At 39.1% G+C, this 24,158-nt stretch overlaps 5 protein-coding genes and 1 long non-coding RNA gene across 7 annotated transcripts; 3 read left to right on the top strand and 3 right to left on the bottom strand.

Annotated features, from left to right (window-relative positions):
• Positions 1 to 622: 622 nt before the first annotated feature.
• Positions 623 to 1,202, bottom strand: LOC115621499 (drosulfakinins). Its single transcript, XM_030515166.1, has one exon. The coding sequence runs from the start codon at positions 1,196 to 1,198 to the stop codon at positions 752 to 754; it is 447 nt and encodes a 148-aa protein (XP_030371026.1). The 5' UTR covers positions 1,199 to 1,202; the 3' UTR covers positions 623 to 751.
• Positions 1,203 to 10,226: 9,024 nt separating this feature from the next.
• Positions 10,227 to 16,687, top strand: LOC115620988. Its single transcript, XM_030514508.1, has 7 exons — positions 10,227 to 10,473; positions 12,747 to 13,110; positions 13,520 to 13,746; positions 13,808 to 14,680; positions 14,813 to 15,068; positions 15,394 to 15,686; positions 15,750 to 16,687. Exons 1-7 carry the CDS (start codon positions 10,253 to 10,255, stop codon positions 16,573 to 16,575), a joined length of 3,060 nt encoding a protein of 1,019 aa, XP_030370368.1. The 5' UTR covers positions 10,227 to 10,252; the 3' UTR covers positions 16,576 to 16,687.
• Positions 16,688 to 18,866: 2,179 nt separating this feature from the next.
• On the top strand, positions 18,867 to 19,147 carry LOC115620826. Its single transcript, XM_030514257.1, has one exon. It carries the CDS (start codon positions 18,916 to 18,918, stop codon positions 19,090 to 19,092), a length of 177 nt encoding a protein of 58 aa, XP_030370117.1. The 5' UTR covers positions 18,867 to 18,915; the 3' UTR covers positions 19,093 to 19,147.
• Positions 19,141 to 20,445, bottom strand: LOC115620825 (glycine N-methyltransferase). The gene is made up of 4 exons (XM_030514255.1): positions 20,231 to 20,445; positions 20,046 to 20,173; positions 19,725 to 19,981; positions 19,141 to 19,466 (listed from the first exon to the last, which is right to left on the bottom strand). The coding sequence occupies exons 1-4, from the start codon at positions 20,443 to 20,445 to the stop codon at positions 19,197 to 19,199; spliced, it is 870 nt and encodes a 289-aa protein (XP_030370115.1). The 3' UTR covers positions 19,141 to 19,196.
• On the top strand, positions 19,274 to 20,865 carry LOC115620827. Of its 2 annotated transcripts, XR_003995236.1 has the most exons (3): positions 19,274 to 19,410; positions 20,051 to 20,180; positions 20,244 to 20,865. It is a non-coding gene; the product is annotated as an uncharacterized LOC115620827 (long non-coding RNA). The 2 variants fall into 2 exon arrangements; XR_003995235.1 differs by lacking the exon at positions 19,274 to 19,410 and adding an exon at positions 19,804 to 19,939 and having other exon boundaries at positions 20,051 to 20,865.
• Positions 20,866 to 21,368: 503 nt separating this feature from the next.
• On the bottom strand, positions 21,369 to 23,658 carry LOC115620824 (nuclear pore complex protein Nup88). The gene has a single exon (XM_030514254.1). The coding sequence runs from the start codon at positions 23,656 to 23,658 to the stop codon at positions 21,517 to 21,519; it is 2,142 nt and encodes a 713-aa protein (XP_030370114.1). The 3' UTR covers positions 21,369 to 21,516.
• Positions 23,659 to 24,158: the final 500 nt, after the last annotated feature.

The raw sequence follows: 24,158 nt of genomic DNA, 5'->3' as shown, positions 1-24,158 counted from the left end.
AGCTTTTTCTTGAATCTTCTGAAAACATGTGTCCCCGAAGTGATCTTTTCAATTAATTAAATAGCCGGAAACCCAACGGAGCTAACTAAGGCCAATACGGTGGCTTGGAACGATCTTATTTTTGTCGAAACGATCACTCAGAACTAATGGAGTGGAGCAGAGTATTTTAAAAGTTATCTTGAAATCGTATTGACTGATCCTGACCCATTAGAAGCGTCAATAGCATTAAGCAAGAACTAATCCACGATTTTGAAGCATCATACTATGGACAAGCCTGGCACTCTATTCGTTTTATTTTTTGGTTACATGATATACAAATTATTTATAAAGGGTTTCTTATATATGTATATTGTTCCATAATGCAAAAAGTCAATGGTTTCGATTGTAATTTTAAATAGAATTTCAGAGAAATCCAAAATTAAGCACAAAAGTTAGATTTGTTAAAAAACGATGCAAAATATTGTGGACTAGCCGTTTCCATAATATCTATGTAACATATAATGGCATAATGCTCCATTAGTCGAGAAGAGTTCTTGAGTCATGTCTTAGTATGGAGAAGGGAAAAGGATCCACAATTTAAAATGAAACACACACAAAAATTCGTCCATTTTGGAATGCGCAATATTTTCAGGTATTTAATGATTGTTAAGTGTAGGCAGCCTATACAAATACATATTTATGTTGATAGATTTGAGTAATATTTACAAAAGAAAATAACTTCAAAACCCCATGTTCAAGTCTAAGTCGATGTTCACTTTTTCCGACCGAATCGCATATGGCCATAATCGTCGAATTGATCATCTCCGCCTCGCTTTCCAAAGCGCATGTGCCCGTAGTCGTCGAAGCGCTTGGGCCGCTCGCCGGCAGCGTCATTGTCCACCAGCAGGTCCAATTCGATGGGTATCTTGGAGCGCGAGATTTGCAACATCCTCGGTCCTAGCCCATATATTGAACGCTGGTTCCGCCTGCTGGAAAAGAGCCCAGAAGTGCGTGCCCTCGCAGAGACGGGTGTGTTTTCATTGAGTTGGTCTCTATCCGATTCCACCTTGGACTCCAAGTCCCGTAGCTGCAGCTCCTGTTTTGAGGCATCCAGATTGGCCCAGGATGGGGCGATAAGTACGTAAAGGACGAGCGCCACCAGCACCAGAGTCAGCTTCGAATTCGAATAGCTGCTGCGGCAAATCGTCATGTTCGCCATTTATCGTTGTCCTGCTGCGGAAGGAATACACAATTCAGCCTTCGACTATTCGCTTTTATAGACAAATCCCGCCTGTGTACGAAAGGTGCATGCGCATCGCGTGTTGCACGTAAATACCAAGGAACCTTTCATTCGATTATCATACCGTGGTGGAACATTTGACACCTGATTGACGTGATTGAATCAGCAGTCGAATCCCGCACAGCTGCGCAAAATTAACGCACTCTTTTGTTGGGCTTCCAAACTTAACGCAAAACGAAATCCGCTAAAATTAACTCCAGCCAAGATAGGGTACGAGTATGAATATTCAAGCATTTAAAGGGAAGGCTTAAATGAATGCTTTGCAAATATACGCTTTGAAAAACATAATTTTTTCATTTTTAAACGGCTTTTAATTAAAATAAAAGAATGAATAATACCCGTACAGACACACACCTGTTGGGGCACGGCTCCTGCTCGGTTTTCCATACACGCGCAGAAAACTAGTAGGCCGCATTATAGTACCCTTTAAATACAGGGTATACAAATGAATTGCAACATGAATCCACAAAATTATACTTTCTGTGATGCTTGCGTTCATACAGACGTACTAACATATCCACTCGTATTGGCATACTGTTCAAGAATATATATATATACTTTTAGGAGTTTGCCACGCCTCCTTCTGAGTTACACACACTCTTACAAAACTAATATACCCTTTTATCCTTGGAGTACAGAGTATAATAAACATTTTCTTTTTGTTTGAAAATCATGCAAGTTTGCTTTAATTTTGGGCAGGAGAAGGCGTGGTCAACCCCGCAAAATATACATAAGTATGTATATATTCTTGATCTACATAAGACATATGTATGTATACCAAGTTTTGTCCTAATAGCTCAATTTTTAAGTAAGTTATAGCCACAGCTGTAGTCTCCGCCTATGCTCTGGCAGCAGCTGATACTGTTTGTGTTATAACCTTTATCTGATTAATTGAATTTTTAATATATGTACTATAAGAAATGTGCCAAAAATTCGGATATACTTAGTACATTTAATTAATTATTAGGCCCAGTATTTGTATATATGCATATGGTATAAAAGTCAAGATGGACACGCTACGTGCATTCTACTCGTTATGTTTGTTTCTTACCTACTCGTACATGGGCAGTAAAAGCTTTTAAACGCAACGCCCGCTCTCGTGTTGATAATATGTAGTCTATTTAATAACCCGGGTGTGTGCAACGGCTAGTGTAACAACAACCGCTGGTGCATGCCTTCGCTGTTTAAGTAAAAAATACTATAAAAAATACTACAGACGGGTTGAAAGCTTTTAAGTGATTTGTGGTATATAAAAAACCAGATTCGGAAGTTGTTTATTAATAAATTATTGACAGCAGAACAACCTTAGGCGCAGCGCACGAAAACAATTACCTGTCAATAATATATAGTCGTGCAAATTGGTTTATTAGTATTGATGAAGCGATCAATTTTGAATGGTACATTATATTCCATATACATATGTACATAACGTATACTATACATTTAACTTATATTTCTGTTGTTGTAAATATAGTTTGTTGGCCGAAATATTCATCCGGAATTAAGTGGGCCAGGCTCATGAAGAATGGCTGGCTCCCTGGACATGGAAAAATTAATGGAATCGACCCAAATCGATGCATCAAGCGCTCACTAAAAGCTTTATAGCACACTCCCCCCACCACCTTACAATCAACTATACGGTTGTCCAGCCGCGGCGTCCAAGACCAACTTTATGATTATTCCGTTAACCCAATTTCACGTATCGAGAGAAAAAAAGCAGAAGAACTCGCCAAACTACAGCGTCGTTTAGGAGATCGCGGTCATGATTCTGGAAGTTGCATTCTAAAATTTGACCCATTTTAGTCAATAGCGCAAGGCAAACCCGTTTTTCATTTCAATGCAACGCAAGAAATTGGCAGCTTCAGCATGAGATGTTGAGCCAAAGTCAAGCCAAAGTCAAAGCCAAAACTGGGAAAGTAAAGCAAGAATAGTAACGGTGCACATATAAATTTGCAAAAGAGTTGGCCAAGAATTCGATTTAGTGTAGGCATATATAATAATAAATATAGCATGCAAATTGATAAATATTGCAGTCAGCGAAATATATAAAGAAAGGTTTATGTTGGACTTAAACATACACAGTTATGTCAGATTTGGAAAATTTGTTGTGATCCCTGTACGTTTGTGTGCACATAGTTGTGATTAGCAACTAGTGCCAGTATTAACAATAATTAAAAGTATGAGACATTACAAGTCACAATCTCTGTTAAACCCATGTCAGACTGCAACTGATATCCGAGAGGTGCATACATATGTACATATGTATGTATGCAGCTACGAGTATTATTGCGCTACCAGAGTCGGAAAACTCGTTGCGATGCTGGAGCTCGATCGCAGCTACTGTAGTCGAGGCCGGCAATTTACTTTTCGGCGGTTAGTCTTGTTATTGGCTTCACTCGGTTAGGTTGGTCTTCTGCGGGAAAATGCAAATGAACTATTGGGCAAGTCTTCTAACGAAATGAAAGTGCTATTGTGTTCGCTGACTGGCAAAAGAAATGGTCGTTTTATTTAGAAAAGAGTGGATACCGTTTAGAAATTGTAGGTTCATGTTTATTGAAACGGGATAGAAAGTTTCGTTCTATAAATTAAATTTACCGATTATGTGTGGCGAAACACGGATGCTAGAAAGTCATAAGATAATGCAGATGAGCAGGTAATGATTAATTTTTAAGCAGCGATGGTGATGTTTGTTTATGTAAATTTATTTACAATTTGTTTGTACTGCACGCAAAGTGTGAATTGTTAACGAATCGTATACTTAATTATTTAATATATAAGTAAGTAGAATAAACATTATATGCTGTTCAAAAATCATATTAATGACTGGAAATAAATAAGAACATAAACAGCGCCAAAACATTCATCATCAGCAAAAATATTGAAATACTCCCTATAAACGACCAGTTAACCAATTTACATTTAACAGAGACAAAAACTAATATACATAAATTATAGAACATTGTAAGGATCTTCTTTTGCATTTAAAATTGAAATTATATAATTAAGGACTATACATTTACTGCAAATCAAGGCAGTTGTACGAGGGATTAAAAATGTCATGTCCAATTCCTTGTTCAAAATATGGCAAAGGCAGTCCTTAGATATCTTGGTAATCACAGCTATCTATTTTAGTTTCATTCGCCGGTCGGTCAGAACCATTTAACGAATTTTGGCGATGTTTTTCTCAGTGAGTGTTTATACATTTTGGGCTTCCCGGACGTCCCTCCATGTGGTGCTGAAATTGCCAAGTCGATTTGGTGCCCTTACTATGTATTGGGCTGCCAGATTGGAAAATATATACATATAGAAGTATTTCATTCCCAGTATGCAAACATTCAGTGATGAAAACGGAGAAAGCCTGTTTCGAGACCTTTCCAACGAAATATATGTCTATAAACTCTGGGTTTGCCCTGGCCGTACCGTAACATAGCGGTAACAGTCGTATACCAAAATCTGGTCTTCTTTTAATGTATAATAGCACATAATTTATTCAAACGAAATCGAATAAAACAAACACACAACCCACAAATATTTTTGTATCACAACAACACACAAATTTGTATAATTGCTTACAACTTTTGATCGAATGGTTCACTATTGACATTTCAAATTTTGTTGGACACGGATTCAAACGAGAACTTTTGGAATTTAAAAACACCATAAACGCATAAATGCCGGTAGAGGTCAACTTTATTCAAATCTGTAAGTCTCTGAATACTACATACACCTGTACATTCACAAAATTGCTTTTTACCGGTATACAACTTGTCATACCCTATAGCCAAGGGCAAAATGGGTATCAACATGACCAGAAAAATTGATCTAAAGATGTCAAAAGATAAACATTAATAGATAAATATTGACTCTCCTTAGTTTATTTTGTCAATATTGTATATATGTACATACATATCTACCCTTTTTCAAATTTCATTCAAATCGGCTATTTATTAGCGAAACTATTTTAGTCCATTGCCACGCCCACAAACTGAATCATCGAGTTGGCGCTTCTTCTTCTTATCTTTCTGATATTTTAGCATTCTATCTTGTTTAATCTTAAGGCACAGAACCAATTCTTATGTCAAGTGTATGCAAAGTGAAATTTCTAAGCCCAAAAAATTATTATAAAGTAATTATTGCAAATATGCATTTAAAGATTTCGTCATTGATTTATTTCCGCAGAAGAAGTTTTTTTTTTGTATTCCAGCGCGTTTTGCAATTATAATTTTGTTTGACGTTTGTACAAAGCTTTTTCTTCGTTGTCATTACAAAGTACCGCTTATCGATGTATGTACATACATACATATGTATATATATAGTTGATGTATTAGAAAAGGAGCACATCTTTTATCGTAGACACAAACATGAAACCCATTCGACTAGCGGGACTTCTTCGCCTTCTTGTTCTTCGACCTATTTGGATTGATCTCAGAGCGCTACTAATAACAATTCAAGTTATTTCGCAGATAAACTCGTTTGTCCTTCCTCACTCCTCGCCTCACTGCCGACCGTTGTGTTGTTGTCTGTTGTCCGCGCGTCTTTCAGGAGCAATCTAGACATTTCTTGCAATTATTTTCTCCTCAATGTGGCTGCGTGACAGGTCCATGGTTCAGAAACTGGTGCATCGATTCGCAGTTTCTTGGCAAAGCCACTCGCAGCGGCCGCTCATTCAATGGCCGCTGGCTTATTTCCAGTTCCAAAGGTGGGTCACAGCCGTAATTCCTGAGCTGTGTACACATGTGTTCATAGATACATATACATATGTATGTATGTACATATGCACACATTTACAAGAATACGCATGAACATTTCATTTAGCAGCAATTTACTGCTATAAATTGATTCTTAGTATAGTTGTAAGAACGCGCTGATTACCTTATTAACCAGAGATACGCGACTACCATATTCACGTTTACTTTGCAGATTTGAAATGACTTGGACTGAGATTGCGATTTGAATTCATTTTTATAGCACGGGCTATCGTCATGTTTAAATTGCCTGTATTCCCCTTCCATCAGACTTTAATTGCTTTTTAATGCTAAACTAATTGAGCAGATATATTTATTTATTTATAACTTTATCGCTATAATGTCGAAGCCTCAATTATTAGTTTCGATCCAAGAGAGTAGTGCTTCAAATTGCGGCACAGTTCTAACCAGCAATATTTTGATGTTAATGTCTGACTACGATAAGCTGAGGAGCTTCTTTAACCCAAATTTACGCGTCATTCGGACCCAACTGCCCGCGATAAATGAAAGTCGACATAGAAACGAAATAAGAAAATTCCAATTTACAGCTACTTTTACTTAATTACAAAAAACCAAAAATGTCTTTTATTCGCAGTTATCGCAATAAAAACTTTTCACAAACCAAAGAATTCAACTGCGTCTGCGTAAGTACGCAGAGCTTGAAAATATCTGAGAGGGCCAAATAGCATATCGTAAAGCACCGCGTCGGCCAAATGACTGGGTACTGGGTAGGTGCACATTTACGAGTACCAGTATGCAAATGTCTTGGCCATTTATAACGCAAAGTTCATGAGCAGCGCGCCGTCACGCTCTTTTGAGCAATTTCTTCTTTGTAATTCATTTTCTACGGCGTGGTGCCTACCTTATGGGGCATTGTTCGACAACATGTCCATATTTCTTTTTCTGTTGGAAACACACCACATAGTACGAGCTAAATGGATATCATAGAATTTATAATGTTCGGCTCAAAGTTTGAGCTCTTCATATGAATATACATGTACCTTAGTACACTTATCCACAACTGGCATAACCTCATTAATTACCATTGATTACCATCCCATGGATCTGCTGAACTAAGTATTTCGTTGGAATAACACTTGATAATTGGAAGAACATAGCAGAAAAAATATGTCCTAAAAGTCCATTACAAATCATTTAGAAACAACTTACCGTTTCAGGAAAATTGCATTTTGGCCAAAAATATTCTGCACCGGATAGAACATATAAGTCTAGTTTACCTTTTACGCGCTTGGAGTATAATTACACAAACGAATTAAAAAATTCCACAATTTACATACATTTTATGAACAACAACTTTTTCGGCATACACTCAAAAAAGAACTCACTATAAAGAACTCTTGTCTTTTTATTATTTTTATTTATTAATTGATTTGTAAATTCAGTGCTGTGCAGCAACGGGCGTTTGGATCAAAATCGTATAATTTATACACCCAATCAATGAAGGAGCAATTATATTTTCTTACAAAAATAGACCGAAATGTTAATAGAAATGTTTTGAGTGTACAGTAAAAACATTCAACTTATTTCTCTGCACATATACTGGTACTCGAATATATAGTATTTATGACCATATTACTGCTCCGCAGCGTAAAACATTAAAAATAAAGAAGAAGAAGAAGGAAAAACCATGCAAACAAAATTGTAAAGAGAAAGTACAAATTGTGCTATTTGTAAAACAAATAACATTGGATGCGAATAATTTGCTGCCCACCTACTATACTCCAAATATCAAATATTCACACAAGATAAGACATAAACAATAGATAATATTCTGAAGCACTTCACACATTTATTTTTATTTTTTTCTCCCATTTTTTATCCAATTGCATCAAATGTTAGATTATATTTTAAAGTTTTTTAAAAACAAAACTTAAAATATCAAACCTTGACGCTGTTGCAAACAAAATCATAAGATGCGGCTATACAATACTCTTTTTTCGATTTAACCTAGTTTCAATGAATTGTCACTTTTTAAAAATTATCTTATGAATCAACAGAAAAGCGATGAAAGCTTGTGCTAAATTAGTGCAACTATAAACGTCGTAGTAGACACCCTATATGTGAACATTTTAACATTCGTAATGAATTCTAAAATGATTTTCAATATGTCACCTTTATTGATTTTTGGTGCACTGCAAGGCAGAGTTGTATACTTAAATAAATCGTTCTTAAGTTCAGAAAACATGTCAATTCTTATCTGCGAAGAAGCATGTTGAACAGCATCTTTATTTGAATTTAGTATACGATCTACTTAGATAAGACCTGTATAACAACATTCTCATGCAACTGTAAAGCAAGAGAATAAGTGGAAATTATGTTTTGAAACATGTACAAATTTATTTTATGCTACTTTTAAGGTTTTTGGTAGATAGTATGTATATGTATTACTGCGATTGACATGGTGAAGGTGCGCGTCAGAAGCAACATTTCGGACATTGCACAAAACCATTGCGCAAAATATTCGATCATTCACACATGCGTATGCAAATGCTCAATGTTGGCGGTTAGTGGAGCTGGCTAAACGGACAAAACCCACATTGACTGATAATAGCAGCAGCCACCATCGTTGGGCATTGGGTAAGTGATTATTGTTGGTGTTGAAAAGCAAGCGATCTCGTTAGTTCGCATAAGCCAGAGCCACAACAGCCGCTCAATGGAGGTGCTGTTGTTAGTGTTGCTTGTGTGAGTTGAGGCGTCCATTCCAGATGATAGGTGTACACTTGCCCATTATCTGCTGCTGCTTACTTACGCCAGAGATGATGCAGACACGGGCAGATACATAAGAGAAGAAGCAACACGGCATAGCAAATGGCAAGCCTGTCTAACAACTGGCGAGTTATTCATTCACATTCACCTATTTAGGCAACAGACTGCGCTCGCTGCCCCGTTGGTCATTTCTTCGGGTGGTCTCCGCCACACGCTCATTTCTAATCGGCCTGTTGAGCTTCTTATGCGTTTTGGTCTCTCTTTCGCTCTGGTCGGCTGCTCTCCGAAGCAGAGTTTGAACTTCAGCGCCGTTTTATTTTGATGCGCATCGGCATCGACATTTCATTGTACGCGTTCACGGCTGGCACATCGCAGCAGCGGCAATCGATACAGAGCACAACAGAGCAATTTGTTGATGTAAGCAGACGAGTAGTTTCGAATTATGAAATACATACTACAAGTATATACATATGTACATACATATGTATGTACAATAGTGCAACATAGAGTTTTGTGAATTTGAAGCTCAAAGTGCAATCAAATCAACCACTCGCAGGCGCTACGCTTGCGGGCAACGCCAATGCCAATGCTCTTTCAAGCTGCTGGCATAAGAAACAATCGGCTCCATTTGTTGGTGTTTTTGAGTTGGTATTCATTTTGTTGGCAAACAGCATTTGCTAATTGCGGCAATATCTCTATAGTGAAAGTATCTAATGGATGCAGCCGCGTCACAGCTACAAATTAACGCGCTCGCGCACCGTTGCTCTCTATGCGTCTACCTATGCTGCATATTTGTATGTACATTCGACTATGTACATACTTATATATATATATATACTACATATGTACATTTAACTGCAACTATTTATGTGTGACTGCATGCCTATGTTTTGTGCGTTTTAGCCAATAGTCAATAGTTATGTATGTATATATTTTTTCACCAAAATAAATGCATACATATGTATGTATAGTATGTATATAAAAAAGTGCTATATACGATATTAAATTTTGCAAACGGCTTCAGATTAAACGCGCCACGAATTTTCCTTGAGAAACCCGCTAAACACTATAAGTTAACTGATTTTAATCTGGTTGTTTCCTTTTGTTTTCGGTTTTGCTTGTAGCGAATTAATGAGGTAGCGCGAATAGCCAACACGTCATGCAACCACCACTCGGAGTCACCCACACCTCTACTCTACTCGTAATGCTGCCATACTCGAATGTAAAAGTTAGGTGTTAAAATAAAGCAAATGCAAATGCAAATGGAGATGTGCTTTTTTTAGTGAATCGAAATGAAATATTTCTCAAACATGTTAATAATTAACGTGCAGTATGCAATATTGATTAACATTTACTGCTAATTGCACACAAATTGAACACAGACACTCGCCAATAACTGAGCAGACACATAAACGTACTGCAAACATATTACAAAAACAAAGAATCAAACAAACAAACAAACCAGCGAACGAGGAAAGCAAATAACAGCACCGTATTGTGAATGCTAAAGACTCGCATCGACGAGACGATGGTCACCAGTAAGGTGGATTCTCAATCGGTTGTGGCAGTTCCAAAAATGAATTCCCTGCGTCCGCGCAAGCCGGTTAGCAGCAATTCGTCAGGCTTTCGACTCATGGACGGCGATCAGCTCGAAATAAATTCGAGTGTAAGTCGCAATTCAATCTATAAGCTCAAAATCGATCTGATGTTTGACGATTCCAGGTGAGTACTATCGATACAAAATTAAGTGTTTTTTTAATTGTGTGACAATATGATTTTTAAAATAACTTTCAACATAGTGGCGAACTTCCAATTAACCCAATATCAATTTAAGCCAAAAGATAGACCACTCTACAAAAAAGAAATTTCATATGTATATCAATTTTGTGTCTCAAGAATTAAGGCTGCTTTCGATTAAAATGACTAACAATCAGATGTGATATCATATATTTACAATATTATTTTCACTGATCACAAGTCTTTTTCATAAAAATCGTTAGTCAAGTAAAGTGGGGGTTACATTCCTTCTAGAGGGAATTAAAAATATGTAAAGTTAAAATTTAAAAAATGCAAATTAGTGACTAGAAATAAATTCTCTCTGGCCAACGGAGAAATCAAAAATCCAGCATTAAACATTGAAAAACCACTTAAATATATTTATAAAAAATATATACTTTCTTAGGGTCCATCCAGATTTTTATATAATAATTTGTATAATTAGTTTGGTAATTAATAATTAATTGGTATGCGCAGAAGTGGCTCCATTTGTTATACTACACAGATTCAAAAAAAAAATCATACATACATATGTATATGATGAGATTAATCGATATAGCCATATCTGTTTCTGCGCTATATAGTCTTAAAGTATTATACTTATAGTATGGCACATTTCATTGTCGTTAAAAATAAATTAGATTTTCCACCAATTGTTAAGGCTTTAAAGACTCATCAGCATATTTTGCAAACATTGGGAACGTCGTTTGTTCTCGAACATGGTTTGTAAAAGTTTTGGTTGTGCAGCTTTCGAAAATGTTTCCAATTAACAGAAATGAAAAACACTTTCGTTCTCATAGCTTCATTTGCATGAGATTCAAATGAGATGAAGACTTCTTACTTAATTGCCGACCGGTTGATCATCATTTACACCGCTGTCGCTGGACCTACAGCTGTAAAAAAAAACTTTGGTATTGGCCCCGCATCATTGTACCGTTTTCAATTTGCATACGCAATGGAAATACAGTTAGTTCATAAATAAAAACCTGTATCTACATGTGTGCTGGCGTTGAAATTCAAAGCGCACAGCCAAAGAGACAATAGAGATAAACATCAAAATACCGGCCGCGCGCTTCTCCTCTATTCATTAAGTTTCATCAATACATCTGACACACATTCAGAGAGTAAACAAATTGATTAAAAAAAAGAAAACCCCTCCACTTCACTTCATTCACATTCAAAATATATCCACACCAGCTCCAGCGCCAGCGTTCTTCCAAATGAAACATTTTCAAATTTGTGTCATGTAGCGGTACAGAAAATATCTTGAATTGGGAACGTCCGAAGAGTCTAAGCTGCATTCGCCTACAGCTGGCCACTGCCGGTTCTTTTTAGTGAGCAGGCGCGCTTAGAAGAACATCTCTACAAAAGGATTTCCAATTCTAAAATAGCCAAAAGTCCATAGATTTCTAAAGTTAAAATAACTTCTAGACCACTTCATAAGTTCTTAGAAACGGCTATTTAAATATGCTTTTTGATTGTTGTTAGAAGTAAGTTGCAAAAAGCTAGTTCATATATGCAGAAGCAAATTAAAGAATAATTGAAAAGGAGAATAAAAATAGAAGCAATTGAGCTGGTGATGTTTTTGGGATGTCTTTCATGGATTTGGGATTTTGGTTCCGATAAAGTGAACTTTACATCAATCCGCATATATTGGAATTTTAAATGAAATCATGGTATGAAATTTGGGTACTACGATAAAAATTGAGACTGTTTGTGCATTCATAAAACAGTAGACGACTAATTACTATATTGGGATGGAAAACGCAATGATAACAACAATATTTTCGCAACTAACTAACAAAACAAAAAAGCACAGAAAATGCACAGAAATGTTCTTTCTTTAAATACTTAATTTAGACACATCTATAACTTGTTTGCATATCTTTTGTAAATTATTCCCTTTCAATGAAAGATAAAACTATTCTCACAATATCATTTCGAAAATTGTGAATTGGGCCTTTTAAGCCAATTGTTAAACTTTTAACAAGAAACTTAGAGGATAAAGTAAATAGATGTAGGCAGATGCTTAGGCTAACACATACCCGTAGCATGTATCTATAAGTATGAGGAAAACCTTTCATCTGAAAGAACTTTTGTTGTGAAAGACAATAAGCTCAGATTAAGATTGCAGTCTAGTTAATAGTTGAGTTTGTCGATATAAGGATTGTGCTACATACAATTATATGAAAATGTTCTATATATATTGTTTCGATCAGATCAATGCGCAGCAATCGACTTGATGATCCCCGCGGGTCCCACCGTACACGTTCCATCATCATGTACGGACGGAGTGAGCTTGCCAGTACTGCGGAAGACAAAAACTGTTCCTTAAGCAGTTTCCTGCAGGAGTCAAACGAGTCGGCAAAAGTGTTGGCGGAAGCAGCGAAGAAGGATGTGCAGCGTATCACTAACAGTGTACAAGCACAAATAGAGCAGCTCTTTACCGATGTTGCTAAGGACGCCACCAGCAGCTTTGAGGTTACGTGCCTTGGATCGCTCCCCTTGAAGGACAAAGTGACCAGTTTGCAGGGTTTGCAAGAGCCCCTTAGGCAGTTATACTTAAATGACATTACGAAAAAGGTAAATGGTCAAGTGTACAATTTATTTATCTCATCATAATCTACATAGAAAAAGCTTAATACTAGACACCAATATTTTGTAATTAACATATAATTAATTAACATGTAATTAACGTATATTAGGTTTGCGGGAAGTGAAAAATGTAAAGGCAAAAGAAGAAGAAGTGGCATATATGCTTGATCATCATGACAAGGCGAGCCGCGATCAAGCGCTGTCTTTCCATCTGTCCGACTGTCCGTCTGTTCGTATGAACGGCAAGATCTCAGAGACTCTCAGAGCTTTCTGAGGTCTGCAACGTCTACTTCTGCCTGTTAAATTTTTTACCTCCCGCAAACATACATTTAATGTACAGGGTGTAATAATATCCTTATATATATATATATATCCTTATTTATATATGCCTTCTTAGAAGCTAAGCTCTGGGTTTTTGGACATCTGTACCACGGGGCTGCGTGTGAAGCTAACCAGTGTGCCAGGAAACGATGACAACGAGGCACATATTACTCCATTTCACAACATTGCCGTTTGGTCGGCAGTAAAGTTTGTTATTTCCGAGGAAGATGGAGGAGCGGCCTTCCTTCCACTCATCACTGATCCAGATAATATAGACAAGACCGCACTTTTCAAGCCGCTCAGGTAAAACCAGCTCATCACTTTAAAGGCCATCGCTAACAACAATGTTTTAATCTGACTACAGTGCCGCAGAGCAGTTGATCGTAGAATTCAGCGTGCACGCACCCATCTTTGCGGTAGTCATGAGAGCTACTGGCACGCCAAAGATATTAGAGTGCCATGGCTTCATTTGCAAAAATACCGAGGATGCCATCGTAATCGCCGCAACGCTTTATCAGAGCCTAATGGCTCACGTCAGCATAAGTTCGCACCGGAGCACCAAACGCCGAACCCCACGTCAGCAAAACGGCGTCAGTTGCATCAGCATTGCTAGCAGCTCTGCCATGACTAGTTCCAACTATTTGTCACGATCTCAGATAGCACCCAGCGTGGGCGGTCAACATAGCTCCTTTCGGAGCAGCAGCGGCAGCATCATAGGAGCAGCACCCGCACCGCGTTCCGCACGTAGGAAACGGATTTCGAACAGCTCCCTGAGCTGTAACAGCAACGTGATTAACGAGGCTGCCGAGACATCTACAGAGGAGCGCCGACGCAAATCTCACAAATCGAGGCGTGCTCCTCCAGTTCCAACCACAAAGCCGGGCTCCATGTCTGCTTTGGGACTGCCATTGGGCTACAAGGCCAGCACTCATGCGAATCGGTCGAACAACATCGTCTGCAGCAATGGACACGTGAGCATGTGCTACAATTCTCATGCAAAGTCTGCCCATCAGCACCCGAAGAAGCCAGCGGGCAGCGCATACATGTCGCATGGCCTGGTCAATTCTCTGAATGGAGATGCAAACGGCGTCCTACGCAACGAATCCAATGGCGACATTTTGACACGTGTGGCGATACCTAGGTCCGGAAGCTTCCTAAACACAGGCGGGCTGACCCGGTACAAGTCTCGAGCGGCCCGCCGCAACTCGGGCAAGTTAGGCGGTGGCGGTGGTGGAGGGTGAGTACTGCTCATAGATCGTGCAGGCCAGGATCAATGCCGACCTGGCCTGTACGGCTGTAGCACACTGTTTGCATTTTTGGTTAGAAGGTTTGGGGTTGATTTGCATCGTTGTTTGAATTGTACTTCTAGTTCCCCACTTGGTTTCAGCGAACTGTTTAATGAATTTCGTCTGCACGAGAACCTGCATTCCTTAGACGATATCCTCTACGCAATTATCGACGCGGATGGCATGTCATTTAATGACCTTAAACCCATATACAAGGAGTTCTTGCTGAAGCTTGCGGTTACACTAACACAAGACGAGCTATTCCAACGCTCCAAGAACATTATGCGGCGGCAGAAGAAGAAACAGCAGAAACGCAAGTCCAGTTTAAATGGCCCTAAGGTAGGTCAAGGTCACAAAATGATCCAACAACAAGAATGGAATAAGCGTTTTTAATTTTCTAATTATAAGTTAAGATTATTAATAATTAATATATAGCCGCTTCATCTGCATCGGGTTTGCAGCTCAGAATTGTAGATAGGCGAATCAAATTCTTGCTTTGTCATAGAACCACAAAAGCACTAACAGGATTTGTCAAGACTTACCAAAGTTACGGGAAAATGAGAAGAAATAAGCTTTTCTGAAGTAGTTTGTCATAATGATCCTAATAATAATTTTAATAATAATATAAACCCGTGCTAATGTTCTCTCTCTCTCTCTTCTGCAGAAGAAATCGAGGAGCATCTTTTTCGGCACGAAAAGCATTATGAAAGTTTTTCAGCTGGGCCAGTTTCGCTCTTGTCGTGGGAAAGTCTCCAAGTCCACCCGATCCAAGGAGCAATCAAACCGCCGCAAGGACAAACCCATAATTGGGCCACCCACGACGTGCCAAAGCCCTGACCAGCAGCAACAGCATCATCATCAGCACCAACGAAATCGCGCAGCGACCAGCGGCTCCGACGTATCTGTTGTACGCAACGAACATGCACTTCAAGGCCTGAACCGAAACAGCAGTAGCGGGTGAGAGTTGTTTGATTTCTCCATGTTGATGCCATGTTTTTATGCACAAATCCCCAAACGCAGGTACGTCTCGTGCTCCGAGTGTAGCTACGATTCCGAGACCTGCACCTGCGTCTCAGCCGACCGCTGCTACTGCAGTCTGAGGACCACTCATACCAACCACAAACTACGGAATAAGAACGAGCGGGATATCTGCAGCTCGCACAAACTCATTGGCAAGCCCCAAGGTATTCCCCCCAATCGTCACTCCCTGATTTCCTGCAAGTCGGAAGATAAATGCTACTGCTCGATGGTCGAGGAAGAGCCAAACAGCACACTGGAGCACGATTCGGTTAATTCACGCGGAGACACTACCACATCGTGTGACAGCGATAGCTGCGTTAGTGCCAGCAAGTGTTACTGCAAACGTACTCAGGCCCGCCAGAGAGCAGAATTGTTAAAGGACTCTGAGCAACGCAATTTGCATGCGACTTCGCGGAGAACAACAGAAAAGCTCGGTGTGGACTATGAATTATTTACGATCGGTGGCAACAGCAAGCCCGTGCAGCCGCATGAAGCACTCAGTGTGAAGAAGAGCGTGGAGGCAGCTGCGGTCTTTGCCGACATGAAGTTGAGCCAGACAACAGACATTAAGAGCCTCTGCCCTCCGGCCGGGAGTGATGCTGGTAGCAGCAAATCGAAACCGGAGCCTGCTCGCACAAATAGCTCTCCTTCCGAAAAGTTGTGCAGCGCCGATGATCTGCTTAACAAGCTAAATGCGATGGAAAAATCGGCCAGTGGACCAGCCCTGTCTTTTTCCAGCTCTGCCAGCCGAAGCCGCATGGGTAGCTATCAATCCATGCGAGTGGTGGGCCACTCCCTTGAGGACTCGCTGGGATATTTACCATAAACATTTAAAATAATAGTTAAATTAATTACAGCTTGAGGCGTTTTTTTCATTTTTAATTGGCAAACCATACTACCCCTAGCAGCTTATGTTTCCCAAGAAAATTATGTTACAATTTCACGGTCAAATTTGATTAATTATCTTGCGAAACGTAATCTCCATTTACGGTTAAGAAATTACATCCTAGTTGTAGGTAGCTTATGTAAGCCCGCTATGTAAGTCTTTAGTTATATAAGAATTGTACATTTCTTTAAGAATCTAGGTTTTTCACTGCTCGCAGTATATCGAGGTGCAATACATAATACCATTTCATATTTTACTGTGCAATATTCAGACATTAAACGAAATACATACAAATATATTCTCATATACCTACAAGGTCTGTTTTCTTCTGTGCCAAATAGTGCTCTCCAGACTCCTTAAAGGAGGAGGCGTTTAAGTGGTCCAAATGGAAATGGGACCATTCGGGAAGCACCAGCTTTTAAATGGAAAAATCGGTTCACCCAGTCGAATGTGCTGAGGTAACAAACATACAAAAAAAACAGAAATAAATGCTAGAGTCGAGGAGCTCCACTCTTAAATACTCTGTACTCACTCCACAAAAGAGAAAAAAATTCAAAATCCTTGCATTCATACAGACGGACGGACAGGCGGACATGGCTATATCGAGTCGTCTTGTCATCCTGATCAAGAATATATATGTATACTTTGTGGGGCTGCCACGCCTCGTTCTGTGTTCGCACAAAACTAGTGTACCCATGCCCTTAAAAACATACATTTTAAATATATAAATTTAAATAAAATAATTTAAAAAAAAACAATTAAATGAAGATAAATTAAATTAAATCAAAATAAACGAAATTCATTAAAAATAAAATAAAAAAATTTCACAACTTTGGCACTATAATTCACAACCAGTTCACACAGGTCTTGAATGGTGTCATAGTTCAAAAGTAAGTCGGAGATATGATGATCATTCATCCAGAGTGGACGTGGTCATTGGGTTGAATCAGTACTTTCCTTTCCGGTACGTCACTAAATTTGGGTACTGCCCGGAACTGTTTTGCGGTTCTCATACTAAGGGTGTCGGCGCCGTTGGATATGTGGCAAGTGGACGCCCAAATACTTGTACCTGTTGACTTACTCCAACATGGGGTCCAGCAAAAAGATTCCAGGATACCAAGAGCGCTTGTTTGCGTTGATCCCAATCTTCCGGAGCTTTGCCCACATTCCGGCGCCGTGTAGGTAATGCTGCAAGATACCTGTGCGTCTGATAAGCTTTTGTTTCTGGCCAGGAGGGTGATGATCAGATCCTCCTTATCATCAAACAACGACGATCCCATTGAACATTTAAAGTAGGCCCCAAGAAACATATGGAACTCCAGCTCTAATAATTCCTGACACTAGACCCCGCTCCATTTAGCTTTGTACATACTACCCAGGAAGCTCTCAAGCACAAATTGCACTTCTCTTTGCGTGGGGAGGCATATTCGACCCAATAAAGTGTATACAAGTATATTCTTAATAAGCTTGACGAATAAAATTAATATATAGCCATGCCCTCCGTCCGCCTGTCTGGATGAATGCCTGAATTTCGGAAACGACTGACCCACATTGCCCAAATCTGGTATGAGATTCTTCTTATCTCCAGAAAACATTTATTCATTGATTTATTTTCTTTTTTTTTTACCTTTTCCATCTATTTAACTATTAATAGCCGATAATGTCGTATTAATTAATTTAGGTTTATTAATTGATATGATTAAATTAATAGCAGCCCTCCTTCGTGGCTCTGATTTGAAGCATTACACTGATGCCACAGGATTTACAAACACAGACGAATTGCTAATGTTTGAAGTCGGGTATAAAGAAAAATTAAAAAATAGTTAAAAAATTATGTTTTTTAAAATTTGATTAATTTAATAAATTAAATATAAATCGTGTCGAAATCTTGCTCAGATAGACGCACATGGCTATATCGGATCGTGCTGTCATTCTTTTTCACACACCCACAGCTTTGGATGAAATATTTTGGGCCTTACAAATATTAGACCCAACACAAAATACCCGAGAAACCAGGGTATGGCGGCTTTGAACCATTGAAATGGAATGTTGTAGACTTCCTACTATATGTAAAAAGCGCACAAACAAAATTTGCATATGTCCAAGTATTTGTATTTAAGCATTGACATTTGCGCTTTGTAGCAGCCACGGAAATTTAATACAAATGAAATATGTATTTGTATGCCTAATCAGATTTATTTATGTAGTTTGTCGCGTATTCCACATTTCGAGTTCGGCTGCGATGGCTGTCTTTAGTTGTCATCGAACGTTTTTAAGTCGATGTCGGTGGGGATATCCCATCCCAGCGACATGTCATCGACACTCCTGAGTCGACTCTCGAGCATTTTTAAGCAGATGTCCAACTACATCAAGGCAAATTCCCCATTTTTGATTGAGGCTTCCATGGTCACGCTTTGTTTTAGTGCCATTTTGAGTCGATATCTAATACTGGCATAGAGAATCGGATCGCGCTAAAATGTGTATATTTAAATAAAAAACTCTAACTTTTGTATTTTGTGTGTGTGTATGTATATATATATATTTCAAAACGAAATGGTTACTTAAGACCTAATCCTTTCCACCAGGTGGATATAAAAAGCAGGGTTCTGTACAAGGCTCATGTCCTTGAAATCACCATACAATTTATGCTTCGCTTGGGCGCCAAATATCTCCAAAAGCATTTCAGTGAACCTCTTCAGCTCGTGCGGATAATAGGAGAGGCGGAACTCGCTGGACAGTTTGTTGCCTTCAATGAGGTAGTCCATCGATACCAGGGTAGGTTTTCCGCAGTAAAACAAAACGGATGTTTTGATGTCGGCGGTATGGCTTGTCTGTAAAAAGTTTCAAGTCATGCGATTAGTTGGAATTTCATGACACGAGCTGAATCTTACTATTCAATACAAAATAATCAGATAATAGAAATGACAAAGCATTTTAAGAGCAACGCTTGAATGAAAAATATTAAATTATTTTTAAGTGCCTGCCCAGCCAATGCTGCTTCACATAAACTACAAGTATATACTATTCATAGTATGTCTGACGATGACTTAGAAATAGTGAAGATATTATAGAAAGAACATTCAACTTACGTTGTAGTAAAGACTCTTTGCTGGAGTGGAACCTGTCTCCAGGATGTTATCGTAGTTGCGATGGTCTATCAAAAGAACACCACCCGGCTTTAGGCACTTCTGGAAGTTGGTGATGGCCTGCTTATGTCCGCGCTGGTCGCCAAAACTGTCCATCAGATGTGCAAAGGAGTTTCCAAGGCAAATAACCGCATCAAAGCCGTCCTTAATATGATCTTGTATGTCATCATAAAGAGTCAACCAGTTGGCCTCTTCGATAACTGCAATGCGTTCAAATGCAGCAAAATATTAATTAATTAATCTTTAATCTAATTATTTACTCACTCCAGTTATCAAAGGCAGGCTCTTTACGGCGGTTCCAACGCTCCTTAAGAGCGTACTTCAGCATTTTGTCGGAAGCATCGACGGACACCAACTCGAACCCTTCTTCCAGAAGCATGATTGAATCGACGCTGAAAGGTATAGATTGGTGACACCAACCATCTGGAAAGTATGTACATTCTACTTACCCTGTACCACAAGCCACATCCAACAGACGCTTGCAGCCTTTCTGGCGGAGGAGGTCAACCAAAAAATTCTTGTAGTTGTCAGTACGCGAGTTCTTGTCACCGATGAAAATCTCCCAAACCTTGGCCGCCTTTCCATCGGCGTACTGGTCGCGTACTCCTTCAGCTGAAATACCCTCCGAACGGGCAAGGAAAACACTATCTGCGGTGGCGGTCATTTTAAGAGTCAGAGTATTAGTCAGCACTTCGCAGCAGATCTTTGTGAACTGATTTTTCCGGACCGCCGTACTTTCCACGTTATCTCCGGGGGATGAGTATGAATTTTTAAATTAATAGCTAATAGCTAGCAGATGGCTTGCTAACTAAGCGCCTCCAAAAGCTGCTTATCAGCTTCTCTGACGCAAGAAGGTCGTCGCCAACTGCAGGCTTTCGCTTTTGTTTACTAGCATCTTGGCTTTGACCCCTCTGTGATAATTCAAAATTTTCGCCAACTACACTTCTGTATTTCATTTATATACTTATATACATATGTAATGTATATACACATGTTATTCTTCCAAAAATGTCATTAAGTTGGCACCGAAAAGCTGAAAAATAATTGTATTCAAATTATATGACTTTAAAACATTCTAATCGATTTTCAAGCTTTTGATTTTTTTTTTGTGTATATTATGTTATTTACATAATGTCCAAATATATATATTTTCATATCGATATAAACATTAAAGGTGTGCAAAATTGGATCCAACTCTTAAATACACTCTAACCACCTAACCACTTGTCAAATTTTGGCAAACAGTTCGAAGAAATAGGCGAATCATAAAAACAGCTTACGAGAGTATGAATTGAAAATTAGGCTCTATTATCTGATATACTTTCCAGTACATGAACAGTTGACAGTCGTTGAAAGCAATTTATTTTAAACTAAGTGCTCATCCGAATTAAATCGTCTTAACCGATATGCCGCTTTAAGAGGTCTTAGGGGAAGCTGAATAACAAATGTGGGTTTTGTAGCTTTTGTACGGATTCGCACTAAACTGATATACCCCATAATTTTTTGGGTACAGGGTATAACAAGTTATGCTAAAAGCGAGAGATAACCTGAAATATTAACAATTAAAGTTTGTAAAACCCATAGAGGTAGACAATCATCAGGAAACGTTTATTACGCCAATTAAAATTGCTTTTTGGATACATTTTTAAGTTTAATGCTAAGTATTTACAGCTATATCAGTTGCAAAAACAGAGAAAAATTATAAAGAAAAAATACATTGTTAGGTAAACTCTGTTCAAATGCCTACAATTTTTTTTATGCGCTTAACATCGTGGATTTGGCGGTCAATCTCACTGGTCAGTTGGGTAAGGATCTCCGTAATGGTGTGGTGCTGTTTTTCCGGCAGTTCGTATACATTTGCCTTTGACTCATTTTGGTTTTTCGAAATAAGATATCGCTGTTTGTTCATATTTTTTTTGGCTGCTTCCAGAGCGGCAGCCATGCTTTTGGTTGCTTTATTTATGGTTGCTATATCCTGAGCAAACTCACGCTCGGCTACGACATTATTTGGTAGCGCAGCATTGGCCTTCTGTACAAGCAGATGACACTTGCGCCCCAATATATCCTGATTATCAGTGATCTCCTCAAAGCGTTCAGCTAACTTGTGGGCGCGCTCACTAATCACTTCACGTTCGCGCTCCAAATTCTGAATCTCATGAAGTTGCTGCTCCTTTTGTAGACGTATGCGATTTATGCGCTTGGCGAACGCAATACGAACCATTTCGTGCCGTTTAAGATATTGAGAACGCAGGACTTCAATTGCTTGGTTTAACAATTCGTAGCGATCGTGTGGCGATAGCGAAACCTGTTTATCCGTCGACAGAATGGGCTGATTCACGCTTCGCTCTAAAATCGCATTTATTGATTCCATGAATGATGGCCCAGCACTGTTTTCATCCACCATAGGAGTGTTGCCCACCGCTTTATTTGACAGCTGATTGGCCGTGACAAGTAACTTGATATCAATCACCAACTTTAGACTAACAACCTGTCCACTGCCAAGTAGCACCACCACGCCAGAGGGCATCTGAAGCAGTGCTATGCCAAGCACAACATTACGATCCATGGCATCGAGCTTTGTGCAGAGTATGTATTCCGCCCGGGATGGCGTAGACAGAGTGAAAACGTCGTTCTCGATCTCGCTATCCACAAAACGCTCCAGCTCAGCAATGAAGTTCACGGTGACGACATGCATTCCGGCGTCATGATAAATAAAGTAGCGCATTTCGTTGATAAGATCCCGTCTTAAATGCATAGAGCAACTATAATTTTGTGAAGATTCTTTAGGTAGGCCCAGCTCCAGCTCAACGGTCTCCATCACATTTATTGTCCATTCAGATGCCTCCACCGGTATTAGCTCATCCACTTCATTAAAAGAATGCTCTTTAGTCTCTGCCTCGAGAAGGAGTGCATGGTGCAGCTTGCCATTGGACTCAGCAATGACTACAGTTGGTGGCAGTGACGCTATAACCAGAATGGAACATGATTCCAACCCATAATTATCGTTGGTTTGTGGAGAAATTGTAATGGGGCCTTGCAATCTGGGTACATCCGAATTAATTCCAGCAAGTAGAATATATATATTCCCATTTTCACGTAGTATGACGATGGGCCATTCTATCTTGTCGTGCTTTGTATTCTGTGTGCTTTTATTAAGCGGCATTGATTTCATTTGACTACGCGTGGCACTTTTCCCAATTATCGTCTCATTACCAACTAATTCCTCGGCGCCACGATTTTTAATTGCTGGCGCTATATCGAAGTCCACCGCTGTTTCGCCAAAATCCGATATTGAAGTATTACCACTGGTTTTTCCAATAGTGGGTCCAACCTGCCAAACATGACGTAGTTTGGCGTGATTGTACACCCGAATGGTGTTGTTGGTAAGCAAAATAAGTAAATGCGAGTCGGTGGCTGACTCGGGATGCCACCGAAGTTGGCGCACTTCCAGATTTGAGTTATTTGTAAACAGCTGCGTATCCAGGTTATATGAGCGGCACGTTATTTTTGATTTCCCGTCCATAAAATTGCCATCTGGTCCCCATCGGCGCGGCAGCTCCAAGATTACCACGCCGCGTCTGCCGCTAATTGCAATTTGAGAGCCCTCATTGGACGCTTCCAAGCGATCCACCTCAAAACAGATTGTCGTGGAAGGTATCAACGTTTGGTAAGCAGTTTTGGCACAACAACTTTTATCCAACAAAGCCGGAGTACGCCAATTCATCACAAGCAGACAGCAATCGTGGCTGTCCCATGCAAACAGTAAATCATCTTTGCACACCAACAAATTTTGTGTATGCGAAGCGATTGCCAAGCCATTACGTATTTTAGCAAACAACTCGGTTTTATTTAAATCAAAGCAATCTGTAGAAGACATAGCGCAAATGTAATGTGTAAATTGCATCAACGTCTGGCAACATGAGTTTGTTGCCATCCATTCGAAATTGAACGCAGTGTTGCCCACCAATTCCTGTACTAGCGATGGGACTTCTGGTATATGAAGATTTCTTGTTTGGTTCACTAGAGTAGAAAATATAATACAATCAATTGTTATTTGTGTAATTTTTTATATAAGAAAAAGATACGTAAAATATTTTAAATTGAAATCAAAATTTAGGATTTTTTAAAATTCGCGTTTCAAGATGATTTTGGCGCCACTAGGACAACTCGACATAGTCACGACAAAATGATATCAGAATTTAGATTTATAATCAAATTTATCGATGAAATTATATGTTGAGAGCATATGCATATATACCGTCTCTGTTCGGTTCTTTCTAGTATTTTTAATTCTCAATTTTCTTGAATAACTTTTATAGGAACCTTTCCCTAACATACATATATGTACATATTTCATTTATTAACCCTTATTATTTA

This window comes from Scaptodrosophila lebanonensis, unplaced genomic scaffold, assembly GCF_003285725.1.
Source record: "Scaptodrosophila lebanonensis strain 11010-0011.00,11010-0021.00 unplaced genomic scaffold, SlebRS2 tig00000024-arrow-pilon, whole genome shotgun sequence".
NCBI classification, from domain to species: domain Eukaryota; kingdom Metazoa; phylum Arthropoda; class Insecta; order Diptera; family Drosophilidae; genus Scaptodrosophila; species Scaptodrosophila lebanonensis.
Note: the sequence above shows the minus strand (reverse complement) of the source record. Positions and strands in the feature narration are given on the sequence as shown.